At 36.8% G+C, this 14717-nt stretch overlaps 3 protein-coding genes across 3 annotated transcripts; all 3 read left to right on the top strand.

Moving 5' to 3' along the window:
- The first annotated feature begins 318 nt into the window (after window positions 1-318).
- LOC124392944 (ras-related protein rab7-like) lies at window positions 319-3363 on the top strand. The gene is made up of 6 exons (XM_046860650.1): window positions 319-574; window positions 873-930; window positions 1171-1297; window positions 2123-2341; window positions 2680-2808; window positions 3141-3363. Exons 2-6 carry the CDS (start codon window positions 878-880, stop codon window positions 3234-3236), a joined length of 624 nt encoding a protein of 207 aa, XP_046716606.1. The 5' UTR covers window positions 319-574; window positions 873-877; the 3' UTR covers window positions 3237-3363.
- A 2450-nt stretch (window positions 3364-5813) lies between these two features.
- On the top strand, window positions 5814-7208 carry LOC124387061 (histone H1.10). The gene has a single exon (XM_046851157.1). The coding sequence runs from the start codon at window positions 6287-6289 to the stop codon at window positions 6953-6955; it is 669 nt and encodes a 222-aa protein (XP_046707113.1). The 5' UTR covers window positions 5814-6286; the 3' UTR covers window positions 6956-7208.
- A 347-nt stretch (window positions 7209-7555) lies between these two features.
- Window positions 7556-12743, top strand: arpc4 (actin related protein 2/3 complex, subunit 4). Its single transcript, XM_046860323.1, has 6 exons — window positions 7556-7699; window positions 9015-9133; window positions 9382-9493; window positions 9860-9955; window positions 11277-11447; window positions 12033-12743. Exons 1-6 carry the CDS (start codon window positions 7697-7699, stop codon window positions 12036-12038), a joined length of 507 nt encoding a protein of 168 aa, XP_046716279.1. The 5' UTR covers window positions 7556-7696; the 3' UTR covers window positions 12039-12743.
- The last annotated feature ends 1974 nt before the right edge of the window (window positions 12744-14717 follow it).

The raw sequence follows: 14717 nt of genomic DNA on the forward strand, positions 1-14717 counted from the left end.
GACAGATGGTCCGCTATGGCGACCCCTAATGGGAGAAGTCGGAAGAAGACGAAGATTTTGTCTTCCTTGATAGACAAAAAAAATCTACAGTTTTAAACACAAAACTTTTAGTTTTTTCTTGTAATCTTTTGAGTTTTTAACTCGGAAATCCTCTGTCCCTTCCCCTCCAGTTCATTTTTTTTAAATCCCACATTGGCCCTACCTGTAGGTCAGATCAGGACACATATATATATCTCTCACTGCAAAAGTAAAAGGGTTGGAGTCTAATATGATCCAACTCCTCCTCCCTGACAAAGTGGAAGCAAGAGACAAAAGCAAAAGGCATGCGCGTGCACGTCACCGAGGTTGTCACGCGGGGACTCCAGGAGGAAGTGAAAGACGGAAGGAGAGCGAACAAGAATTAAGATACAAATACAAATGATTAAAGCCAGGCGAATTTAGCAGCTTTTTATTTGACACTAGTTTCAAGCGAGACACGTGTATTGCAATTGGACATCATCCCAGTACTTTAAGTCCTTTTAGGGCCTGGGGAAATAATCTGCTCTTGAAGAGGAGATAAAACCAAAAGAGACAGGTTTGGACATCTCTGACAGTTAACCTGTATGCCTTTGTTTTGTAAATGTACTCCAGGCTGTGCATTGGGAGCTACAGGCAGAGCTCATAGGTCAGACCAAAACAAGTTTTTGGTCTGTGTGTGTGTGTGAGAGAGAGAGAGTGAAAGAGAGAGAGAGAGAGCGCACGCGGATCGTACTATCTTTATGTTAACACACCAGGGTTGCTCACTCTGAAATAAACGTTTGAACATTGATCTCTAGAGTCTCGAGCAAAGTCTTGGTGTGGCATTAAATCAGACGTTCTTAATGTGTCACCAGGTAGTATGGCATCCAGAAAGAAGGTTCTTCTAAAAGTCATCATACTTGGGGACTCAGGGTAAGTGTGTGAGATAAAGAGATATATATTTTTAGGAATAAGGTGATTTACTAATTTTCCTGCTGTATTTTTTATTATCAAGTAAACTATTTTTTTACAGTTTTTTAACTTCTGGTCTGGTGCAAGATTTAAGACTTACATATTACACTCTAAATGTTGGAAAGTCCTGTTTCCTCTTTCACTTCTCTATTTGTTGTGCTCTCTCTCGCTCTCTCGATCTCTCTTTCTCCTTCATTGTAGTGTTGGAAAGACATCTTTAATGAACCAGTATGTTAACAAGAAATTCAGCAATCAGTACAAAGCTACAATAGGAGCTGACTTTCTTACAAAGGAGGTGATGATTGAGGACCGACTTGTTACTTTGCAGGTATTCTGATAGAAATACACTCTCGTTTGATTAACACTGATCATTTGATCAGCCTATAAGTAAGAATTTACTGGGCAAAGAAAAATATATTGACAAATATCAGTGTGGTATATGCTCATCTTTACCCAGTGTCTTTGTCATGGTATTCTTAATTATAATCTTGGACGAGTGGCAAAAACAGTTTCATGATAATAACATGTATGTAACCTGTGTCACAAGCCATGAATACTGGACATGTTATAGCTTGCCAGCTAGAGATCTGATAATGTGTCACTAAATGTGGACAGAAAATTCTTATTTTTAGAGGGAGAGGTATTTAAACTTATAATGCAATTCATAAATCACTGGCTTCAAACCAATTCAAATAAACTCCTTAATAAATAAATGCTACAGGCACAATGCTGGCAAGCAGTCTGTAGCAAAGACTACTGGTCATGTGAGCTCTTTCCATAAGGCCATGTGACCACAAGCCATCTGGATAAATATACACATGCATGACAATGACACTGTACACAATGTTTGCCAAGGTTGGTGTGGAAGATTTACCCTCAACACAACTAAATATTATGGACAAACTGGAAATGCTGAATCATGTCTGCAGAGTTCAAGCAAATGAGAATTGGAAAAATGAGCAAATTCCCACAGCCACATTGCAAAATCTAAAGGAAAGCTTTTGCCCATATAATGTACATAAACATGTCATATAAAACTCAGTTACTATGTTACTTATTCAAAGCACAAAAAAGAACCTGTATCTGGTTTGTCTGTCTGAGTCAGCAAATGTATATTAGAAATTATATTGACAGTTTTATTTTCTTCTGTCAGATTTGGGACACAGCTGGACAGGAAAGGTTTCAGTCTCTGGGGGTGGCATTTTATCGGGGTGCAGACTGTTGTGTGATGGTATTTGATGTTACTGCTCCAAACACATTTAAGACCCTGGACTCCTGGAGAGATGAGTTTTTGATTCAGGCCAGTCCTCGTGACCCAGACAACTTTCCTTTTCTGGTCTTAGGCAACAAGATCGACCTGGAAAACAGACAGGCAAGTAACACACAAGCCCAATGGATATTGTTTGTGATATTAAAAAGGTCTTTGTAATAATTACAAATACCCCCTTTGTCTAAACAGTGTCCAAGGTTTTTACCTAGTATAATTTGCCCTAATGTAGATCCAAGTCAATAACAAAAATACAAAACTGTTCTTTACCAAACAACACAAAACATTGTGTATTACCATCTCACTACAAATTAATTGGTAACATTTTGTAAACAGATTTTAAAATGTGCAAGATGGCAATAATCTTGTTATGAGTACTTATTGTTGGTTGGTTAAGAATTTTTTTTTTATTCTACTATGTTTGTTTTATTCTTGTCTTTCAGGTGACAACAAAGCGAGCACAGGCATGGTGTCAGAGTAAAAACAACATTCCTTACTTCGAGACCAGTGCAAAAGAGGCTATCAATGTTGAACAAGCCTTTCAAACCATTGCACGAAATGCTCTTAAACAGGTTAGTAAGATGCCCTTTTATTATATTCCACTGCCCACTGATTTGTTTGTCGATGTACATTTACTAATATATGTCACTATCTCTCTCTCTCGATGTTCATTTACTAATATATGTCACTCTCTCTCTCTCTCGATGTACATTTACTAATATATGTCACTATATCTCTCTCTCTCTCGATGTACATTTACTAATATATGTCACTATCTCTCTCTCTCTCTCTCTCTCTCGATGTTCATTTACTAATATATGTCACTATCTCTCTCTCTCTCTCTCGATGTACATTTACTAATATATGTCACTATATCTCTCTCTCTCTGTCTCTCTCTGTCTAGGAAACAGAGGTAGAACTCTATAATGAATTTCCAGATCAGATTAAGTTGGAGAGGAATGACGGCTCCAACTCCTCGGGATCACAGTGCAGCTGCTAGCACCTGTGTACATAGACACTAACAAGCTCTGTTAAACAAACATAGATTTGCACAGTCTTTTTTGAATTTTTTTTTAATAAACACACACACACACACACACACACACACACACACACACACACACACACACACAGAATCTATGTATATACAGTGTATGCCAAAATAATGGAATTTTTAAATAAAAGGAATATTTTAAATAAAATGCAAACAAATCAAGTATCTTTGTATTTGTTTTTCTTTGTTCTCAGTCCCCAGGAACTTAAAGTTTTTTTGTTATGTTTATTAAACTATATTTATGCCTTGTTAGAGCAAAGCTATATCAAGATTGCACACAACTCATTGGTCATCCATTACCATAGGAAAATCCAATGAACATTCACCACAAGAGATAGATGGTTCTAGCAAAATCAAATAATTACATTGAAAAAGGGTGGGAGGGATGGATTACGTGGTGGCACAGAAATTCCATCACAGCCCCACAGTACCAAATTCAAGTCTGAGCACAGCCACCAAAACAATTTGTCCTTGAAGATGTTTACTTTTTTCCAAATGGTACTTATTCTCCTGTTAAACTGTTCTTCCACTTTCCTCACCAAACACAAACAAAGATGCCTTTTTGCATTTATTTCCTTTTCCTTCCTACAGCATTCATATAATGCTGACATTTGAATGAACATCTTTTGAGAGGGGTGATTCCATACTTTTGCCAGGGTTGTGTGTATATATATATATATATATATATATATATATATATACACAACCCTGGCAAAAGTATGGAATCAACATTTGAATGAACATCTTCTGAGAGGGTGATTCCGTACTTTTGCCAGGGTTGTGTGTATATGTATATATATATATATATATATATATATATATATATATATATATATATATATATATATATATATATATACAACCCTGGCAAAAAGTACGGAATCACCCCTCTCAGAAGATGTTCATTCAAATGTTTAATTGTCTAGAAAAAAAAACAAGCACATATATGCCACAAAACAATTTCCACTCAACAATCCAAACTTCTGGCTGTATAAAACACTTAAAAAAAAAAACAAAGAAAGATAACTATAGTCAACTACAACTGTTTTTACAGATCAAACAGAGGAAAAAAATATGGAATCACACAAATCTGAGGAAAATTATATAGAATCACCATGCACTTTGCATTTCTAAAACAAACACCTGTATCTGATTACAACTGCTAATTAGTCTGCAGTTAAAAAAGAGTGCTTTCACACATTACTGATGTGTTGAACCAAGATGATTGACATAACTCATGGCTCCAACACGAGAGATGTCAGTTGAAACAAAGGAGAGGATTATCAAACTTCTCGAAGAAGGTAAATCTTCACGGAATGTTGCAAAAGATGTTGGTTGTTCCCAGTCAGCTGTGTCTAAAATCTGGACCAAGTACAAATCAAATGGAAAGGTTGTGGATGAGAGTTATATTCAGTGATGAATCACGAATCTGCATTGGGCAGGGTGATGATGCTGGAACTTTTGTTTGGTGCCGTTTCAATTAAATTTATAAAGACAACTGCCTGAAGAAAACATGCAAATTTCCACAATTATTAATGATATGGGCTTGTATGTCAGGTAAAGGTATGGGAGAGATGACAGTTATTACATCTTTTATAAATGCACAAGTTTATGTTGAGATTTTGGACACTTTTCTTATTCCATCAATTGAAAGGATGTTTGGTGATGGTAGCATCATTTTTCAGGATGATAAGGCATTGTGCCATAGGGCAAAATCTGTGAAAACATTCCTACAGGAAAGACATATAATGTCAATGGCATGGCCTGCAAATAGTCCGGACCTCAATCCAATTGAAAATCTGTAGTGGAAATTAAAGAAAATGGTCCACGACAAGGCTCCAACCTGCAAGGCTGATCTGGCAACTGCAATAAGACAAAGCTGGAGACAGATTGATGAAGTATACTGTTTGTCATTAGTTAAATCCATGCCTCATCACCAAATATTCAGGCTGTTATCATAGCCAAAGGTGGTGCAACAAAGTACTAGTAGTGTTTTTATTTGGTGATTCCATATAATTTTCCTCAGATTTTCCTCTGTTTGATCTGTAAAAACAGTTGTAATTGACTATAGTTATCTTTCTTTGTTGTTTTGTTTTAAGTGTTTTATACAGCCAGAAGTTTGGATTGTTGAGTGAAAATTGTTTTGTGGCATATATGTGCTTGTTTTTTTTTCTACACAATTAAACATTTGAATGAACATCTTCTGAGAGGGGTGATTCCATACTTTTTGCCAGGGGTTGTATATATATATTATTATTATTTATTGACTTATTATTTATTTATTTTTGTATTATGTTACTGTGGTGGTGGAGGATTGAGCGCCTATTCTTATTAACCTAATAGGATTTAATCTGGTTTACAAAACCAAAAAAGAAACAGAATGTCCATGCAAAAGTGTAGTCTATTAGGAAGTAAAGCAGCCCAATAGGCCTCTTGTGGAACCGCCCATGTTTTCAAAACACTACAGGAAGCGACATGGCCACGTGATGGCGTTTTATGTGCTTGTTTAGGGAAATTAAACCAAATATATTTTGAATATCGTCGCTGAATTGTTTCACACGAACCATTGGTTTGGTCATTTACACATCTGAGGTTGGTCGTAGGTCTCAAACACTGTGAGTCTTTGTACAGTTTTATAACATTTGGTGCTCTAAGTTGCCTCCCCTACCCGCTCCTACATGCTAAGCGCGGAGTGAGATCTCGTGTTTCTCAGTATTTCTCCGAGTGTCGTGGCTCCCCTGGTCTTTCCGCATTGCACTAAATCGGGCATTGTTTGCACTTGCAGTGCAGAGCGATATGAATGCGATTTAGACGACAATGTGCGATATAGCAGATCTCAAAGTGTGAGCAAAAAACACAACTCGAAGCATGCACCTGCTGCCAGTGTTGTTGTTCTCAATCACGTCCGCGCGTCGCTCATAAACCCTGATCATCTTCATAGCGAAGTCTGCGCGGAATCAGAGAGCATCTCGCATTGCATCACATCTCGCTAAACCATGTCTACCCAGGCTGAGGAGCCTGCTCCAGAAGCTGCACCCGAAGCACAAGCAAAACCGGCGGCCAAAAAGAATAAACCCGCCAGTAAAGCGAAACCTGCATCTACAGAGAAACCGAAGAAAAAGAAGAAGGGCAAAGGACCCGGAAAGTACAGCCAGCTGGTGATCGATGCTATCAAAACCCTGGGTGAGAGAAACGGCTCGTCTCTTTTTAAGATCTACAACGAGGCGAAGAAGGTGAGCTGGTTCGATCAGCAGCACGGGCGCGTTTACCTGCGTTACTCCATCCGGGCGCTGCTGCAGAATGACACCCTGGTGCAGGTGAAGGGGCTCGGCGCTAACGGCTCCTTCAAACTCAACAAGAAGAAATTCACCTCCAGCACCAAGAAGAGCGCTGAAACCAAGAAGAGCACTGAAACCAAGAAGAGCACTGAAACCAAGAAGAGCGCTGAGAAGAAGTCTGCTAAAAAGCCAGCCAAGAAAGCCGCTGAAAAGAAAAAGAGCGTCAGCGGGGTGAAGAAGACCGTCAGCGGGGTGAAGAAGGTGACTCCAGCTGCCAAGAAAACCAGCAAGCCGAAAAAAGCGGCTAAAACCTCAGCGGCTCCTACCAAGAAGCCGAGCAAGCCCAAGAAAGCCAAACAGACCAAAAAGACTGCTAAGAAGCCTTGAGATATTTGTGGTCTTCATGCTTTAAACCAACAGTATTTTACTTACTTACTATAAGCATCCCGATGCCTGTAAATAAGCCTTATGCATAAATAGCATTAAGAAGGATCTGCATAGCATTGAAGTTATTTTTCACTGTTTTACTGGTGTTACGAAATGTATATATAAAAAATGCACGTGTTATCATTTCTCTTGTACCACTAGTAAGATGAATTGCTTATTTTTTAAAAATAATAAAATGTTAAAAAGAAAAAAAGGCCTGTTTCTTCTGCAAGGTGGTTTTTCATATTTAATCTTTGATGTCTTTATGCAGTTGGTATTCGTATAAACGCAAAAAAACCTCAGATGTACATATTCATACTATTATATTATATTATATTATATTATATTATATTATATTGACGTGAAAAGCAGGGCGAAATTCTCTTCAAACAAAGTATAAAAACAACAAAATAACAAATTGTAAAAAATAATTGATCCTAAGCATTTAAAAAAGTGAAAAATTAGCAGATAGATAGATGAGAGTGATGTGAGTAAACGTTGCTATACATTTTGTAAATAAATACTACAGGTAAATAATGTACTTCTAAATGGTATGGTTCGACCTGATCATTTTTTGGGGGGCTTTCTGGACACCCCTCATGATAACCTGTTAGTGGTACCGCCCATAGAACGACGAGGAACACGGAAGTGGTTCGCTCTTTGTAGCATTTCCGCTTTCAGACAAGAGCCGGATAAAGAGAAATGGTAAGAAATTCACATTGCAACAAATTATTTATTGTAAACTAAATAAAAAAATACATGTATTGTTTTTTTAAATGCGTATATATGTTTTTGTATTCGAAGTATACATTTGACCATCACACTAGCGGTTAGCTGCCTAGCGAACATCATCCACACCCAAGTCTGATTTTTTTTTGGAAATGATCACAGCAAGATGTGCATGATTATCTGCTTACTTTATCATACATGCATACACATGCACACACACACACACACACACACACATACATACACACACATATATATGTATTTTTGTGGTCGCGTACATCCTGCATCACAAATAACTTCATATCTCAAGATCCATATTGCACCAGGATCTGAGACGGTAAACTCCAGCAGCACCAGTATTTTGCAGAACTGGGCCACTAGAGAGTTGATATGCATTTCCGGTCAAATAAGTTAAATATCGTCTTGTTTAAATACTTGTAAATCATGTAATGGAACAATCATCTCTAAAGTGAGTTACAATACAATTACTGACTCCTTACCATACCTAGAAAAGTGCATGATGATATTGATATTATATTGTCATATCTGGGAGCCTAGGCTAGACTTATTGCATTTGCCCTCAAGTGTTTAAGATTTAGTCTACATAGCACAGGTTCATATGAGGACCAGATAAAAATGTCATTAAGTTTAAATAATTGTCAGTTACTGATTAAGTATTTACACTTACAATTGACCAATTATTCATTCATGCATGTTCAGTAACTGATTTAACCTGGTTAGGGTTGTTATGAAATCCAGAGACAATCTTGTGAATTTTGGAAGGACACACACTTAATTCACGCCTAAGGCAATTCAGAGTAGACCATGAAATAATGGACTTGCTTCCTATTTAGAAAGATGGAGATTCTCCACAAGGTGGTGCTCTGTTTGCATGTAACAGCAGAGTTTGTGTAAATGTTATTGGTTCCACTGACCGTTTTCAACAGACTAATATTTAGGTAACACCTTAAATGCATTATCGTATACATTTGAGTCAAAGTTGTAGTTTCTGACTTTGCTTTAATACAGTTCACTTTCTGATTGACGGGTGCATCTGAGACCTGACGTTGTGAAATGTGTGTGGATTTAGCACAGTTGATTTGGTATTTCAGGAATTTGTGTACAGGTTCAGGCCTGTACACATGCAAGAATAAGCAGACAAACTCCTGGTGTAGGCTCGCCATAAGTGAGCTGTATATTTGGTAGGAGCTAACCAAAGTAGTTGGGTTGTCAACACTGTGGTCTTTGCTGACTTCCTCAACATGTGTCATGTTTCTGTGTGTCACTGCAGACAGCGACACTGCGTCCGTACCTTAATGCAGTACGAGCAACACTACAGGCAGCTCTCTGCCTGGAAAACTTCTCCTCCCAGGTGGTTGAGCGCCATAACAAACCTGAGGTTGAAGTCCGGTAAGTATGCTTTTAACTTAGAGCTTCCACCTAAGCTTAGTTTAGTATTTTAGCACTTTTATATTATGTATGTTAATAACTTTCTACATAAAACAAATCATGCCCACAGCATAGTGGCCCTTTCCTGTCATTTCTCTTTGTCATTTTAAATAATTTTACTTCTGAACAATATATGATAATACATATAGTATTTTATTGAGCCCCACTGACTGGCTGTGTGTTTGTCATTATGTGTGATGACACAACAGGAGCAGTAAGGAATTGTTGCTTCAGCCGGTTGTAATTAGCAGAAATGACAAAGAGAAGGTCCTTATAGAAGGTTCAATCAACTCTGTTCGTGTCAGCATTGCAGTAAAGCAGGTATTTATTTATCACACATCAGTCTTCTTTTCTCAGAGGCTTTTATTTGTTCTTGGCTTTTTGAAGTAGCGTTAATCTGTAGGAAACATCTCATGCATTCAGGCTAAAGTTTTATTGCTGAGACCACAATACCACAATAATGTGTTCTATAAAATAACCTCTAATTCAAACAAGGCCTTAATGATTTTAATGTTAGTCTTAAACATTTTGTCGATAAGTATGGTCAAAAAAAATAAAAAAAATAAACATACATAAACATGTCTGTTCAAGATCCCATGGGCAGAGTGTCAGAGGCTGTGAAACTTTGACTGAGTGAAACTTTGACTGAAACTGTGAATGTTGACTGCTCTAATTGGTCTTTTCTAGGCTGATGAAATCGAGAAGATTCTCTGCCACAAGTTTATGCGCTTTATGATGATGAGAGCTGAGAACTTTTTCATTCTGAGGAGAAAAGCAGTGGAGGTAAGAGATGTATAACGTATAAAGAGAGAAGCAAAGCACACTGTTGGATGTAATCTTATGCTCACCAATCATGTAGATTTACCTTTTTAGGTACCTGTGTGCATCTACACGGAAGGGAGATGCACAAAGGCAAATTTGTTTATGCTGAACAGACAGATTATTTTATTTTTATATAATTCAGTATAAACAGACAGACACACACACCTTTGAAAAAGTGACCAATATAAATATATTGTCATTTAGACCAGCGGTCCCTAACCTTTTTTTGCACCACGGACCGGTTCAATGTAAGACAATATTTTTACAGACTGGCCTTTAAGGTATGGCGGATAAATACAGCAAAATAAAATGATACGACCGGCATAAAAACTGTTTTTTTTTTAAATATAATAAACATGAATCCACTGTGTTGTTTTTTGTTCATTCTGCTCGCTTGGGGGAGCAGCCCCTTTAAAAAGGTAGCAGATGAAGGTAAGACATGTGACCGAGGCATCATGACATGCATCAAGAGTGAGTCATAGACAGATGTTGCGGAGAGAATCCGGTAATTTTTTTATATAAAACATCGTTCCGAATTCGATTACAAATAAAACAGAAAAAATGTAAGTTATATACTCTTTCTGTGCGGCCCGGTACCAATTGACTGGGGGTTAATGAATCACTGATTTAGAGCAATTATTTGCAGAAAAATGACAACTGGTCAAATTAACAAAAGATGCGGTTTTCAGACCTTAAATAATGCAAAGAAAACAAGTTTGTGATCATCAGTCTTCCTTTACACTGGGGTTCAAGTCTCAGCTGGCCACAGGGTCTTAATCTGGTGGTCTCCATCCACACCTTGATTGACAAGGGTGTGTGGCATGAAGCATTGTCCTGTTGGAAAAATGTGCCATTAAAAAGACAAATGTGCACAATTTCAGCCTTGCTGAAGAACCCCCAGATTATTACAGATCCTCCACCAAATTTCACAATGTGTGCGAGATGCTGCAGCTTGTATGTCTCTCAAGGTCTCTGTTTAATCATTAAAGAAGCAGGTGTTGGGCAAAGCTAAAAATTTGACTCATCAGAGAAGATGCTTACCCCAGTTTTTATACTTTTCCTTGTTAAATAAGCTTTGGTTCAGGTGATCACATAATTAGTACTTCATTAATCAGAATGAGGTGTGCCTGTGTTGGAATTCAGCACACACTGGAATCATATGGCTGCCATACATGTAGAGATACTTATTTAAGAAAAAATATGGAGTGTTCTCCTAATTTTTTCCAGTGCTGAAATAATCAAGTTTTTTTTCACTATAACCTCTTCTTGTTTTTTGCTTTAGGGCTATGATATCAGTTTCCTCATCACTAACTTTCACACAGAGCAGATGTATAAGCACAAGTTGGTGGATTTTGTCATCCATTTTATGGAGGAAATTGATAAGGAAATCAGCGAGATGAAGCTGTCAGTCAATGCAAGGGCACGAATAGTTGCTGAAGAATTCCTCAAAAATGTGAGTGTGCCGTTTGGTTCACTAATACACGTGCACACACAAACACACACAGTCGCACCCATTTACCATAATTAGTACTTGGCCTTGTGTAAAAAATGTAAAAATACAAATTATTTTTGTTTGTTTGTTTGTTTTGCTAACTAGCAGCAGTAAAATATTATTGCAGAATAGTTGACATTGTTGGTATCTAAGGTATCATGAAGTATCTAAATATACATTAATTGAGCACTTTATTAGGAACACGTGTATGCATACTCATTCATGCAATTATGTAATCATGTACCAGCAGTCAGTGCCTCATGACACATCACATCAAACATTGGAATAGGAAAAAATGTGTGTGCAGTGTTTTTGACACTGGCATCATCAATTGTGCCTTGCAGGCTGGTTCAAGTATTTCTGTAACTGCTAAACCGCTGTAATTTTTAACCAAGTATTTTCTCCTGATCATTTTGATCAGTTGGCTGTTGAATTTTGTATTAGGCTTGAACCTGAACTGCATATGCTTGGCTATCTTGTAGATGAATTATCTGAAATAAAATGAACAATAACTTAATCTTCTCCTATTCTTTTAATTCCTAAAAGTTTTAAGGATGTACCTGCTCACCCTCAGCACACTGCAAGACCATGATCCGCATAAGCAGGTGTGGGTCCTGGAAATTCAAGCAAGCAACAGAGAGTGAGTGATGCACATGGTGTAAACCAACGTGAAACAACAAGGACCAAGTGGATTCAGGTTACGTGTCCTCGCCACAGGACTGAATTCACAGTATTGAAGTGATCACAACCAAAAGCACTCATGGAATTCAAAGACTCTCTGTTTTGTTCAGTAGTTATGAAATTTGCTTTATTAATCCACTTGTGCCAACTTATTTTGCTCGCTTGCTAACTTGCTTCAAAATCAAATTCTATACAGCTTCATGGCCTTTACCACTTGTTTCTTCCTCTTTTTAAACTCCTCATTATTCTGTATAGTTAAGAGCTCACAATGTTGTAGTATAGATTCATCTAACTGAGACACTGAACAAACCTCTAATATCAGGGTGGACATTCTTGGGTATTTCTTTCAATGTTCTTGGGCAAGAAAGGGGATGTTCCAATAATATAAACTGTGTTAATGCTCTTGAATTATATGTAAAATATATGTATATTGTGTGCATAGTGAAATTTTCATGTCTGATTTTTGATATATTGATTTTCACACTATTGCACATGGATTACACAACAACTTCTTAGTTAGAGGCTAGATGTCGACAGAACTCTGATAATAAATAAACATCTTTTTGTTGCTTATAATTTTCTTTTGCCGTGTGTTTTTTGAAAAAAACCTTTTGATAATTTATTGCAGAGCTGATGTGCCTCAACCAAGACTTTCTCTGATAGAAGCTGAATTTTTTTTAATACTGTACTTATAGTCTGTAAAGAAGAAGTAGTACATATAAATGATTTATTCACTTTTAGTTGTAATGGTTAATGATTTACTTTTTAAGACCTTTATTTTTACTCTAAGCTGCAGGACTAACAAACATGAACTCACCATCACTCCCCACCCCCCACCACCACCACCAGCCCTCTCTCTCTCTCAACAAATTATCACATGTCAGTTTACCTAGATGGACTGCTTAATAGTGTATAACCACTTTGGAGTTTACAGCACAGTCTATTTTGCACACCCTGTATCCTATTACAAATGCAAATTCCACAAAGAAAAAATTAGTTTAGTTATAATCCATCATCAGTTCCAAGTGCTGGAATTACATTACTGTCTACTAGATTCTTAAAACCTGAAATAAACACATTTTTCCATGCCTGATTATAAGACCATAAACTGTTAAAACATTAATCTATTGGATGATCATCCTTATCATATGTATTAAAATTCATTTAACACATTTAACAATAAAAGCTCATACAATCTATACTGAGGAAATACTTTATAACAAATCGAGAACTTTTAAATATTGTTCAGAAATTACTTCAATCAGCACATCCAGGTTTTCAAAAAAGGGGTTCCAAACGTAATTATTTGTTCTTACATATAAAGAACACAGCATTCAAAAATATTGGATCGAGTTGATATTGATAATGATAACTAAATGTCTGATTTTACAGCCAACTACAATGTTAATGTAAATACTGACAATATTATTCAAATATATAAATACATTTTCTATAAATCTCCTACAAAATGCATATACATGTTGTGAAATCCTTAAGAGAACCTTTAAATAAATGTTAGTGCCCTCAGTGTGACCTGAGAAGAAGACTGATCTCTTTATATCCATCTGTCTTTGACACATTCAAAAGTCAATCCAAGTGTTGAAAGCTATAAGCAGGTGGTTTAGTAGATTGCATTTTCCCTCAAGACTTTAATTAATCTAAATGCTTTATTTATTCATTTATCTTCACATTGCACACATTCACATATTCATGCCTAGCAATTTAGATCACCTAGTCCACCTTCTGTCAACTTTCTGGGAGCTGGGAGGACACTGGGGGGATAGGATGGGGCACTAAGTAAACCCATATATATATATATATATATATATATATATATATATATATATATATATATATATATATATATATATATATTTCATGCAAAAGTCAATTTCAGGTCATTCAGTGTTATGTAAGTACCTGGCATCCTAAAAATAAAGGAAAGAATGTGTCCTGTCAATTTAAGTTAGCATGATATTAGAGCCTAAATTAAATCCAAATGCTGTTTTTCTACATTGTGTATGAAAATTTTACTGAAAGCTTATGATTTTACTGATTGTTTCTATGTAATGAATGGAATAGACTTTATTTGTCACATATATATTATAGTAAAATATCTTCTTCACATATCCGTGCTTGCTCGGAAACTGGGGTCACCCATGATTCAGCGCCCCTGGAGCACAGAGGTTAAGGGCCTTGTTTAAGGGCCCAAGAATGACAGCTTGGTAATACCAGGGCTTGAACCCCCAACTTGCCAATCAGTAACCCAGCACCTTAACCACTGAGCTACCACTCCCTCATGGGCCCATTGATGAACTGGCACTCCAACTAGGATAAATTCCTAAGATAGATTCTGGATCCACTGCAGCCCTGGCCTCCCCTGGCACAATTTCTGAATGTGACAGTGATATTATGTAAAAAGTTTTCAAAAATAATAATTTTCTGTTAAAGTCCATCACAACCTACCCTTATAATAATTGTAATAAGTTCCTCTTTTTTTATATGAATATAATGAGTATATAAAGAGAGAAAGTCATAGCCACAAAATTT

This window comes from Silurus meridionalis, chromosome 1 (assembly GCF_014805685.1).
Source record: "Silurus meridionalis isolate SWU-2019-XX chromosome 1, ASM1480568v1, whole genome shotgun sequence".
Lineage (NCBI taxonomy): Eukaryota > Metazoa > Chordata > Actinopteri > Siluriformes > Siluridae > Silurus > Silurus meridionalis.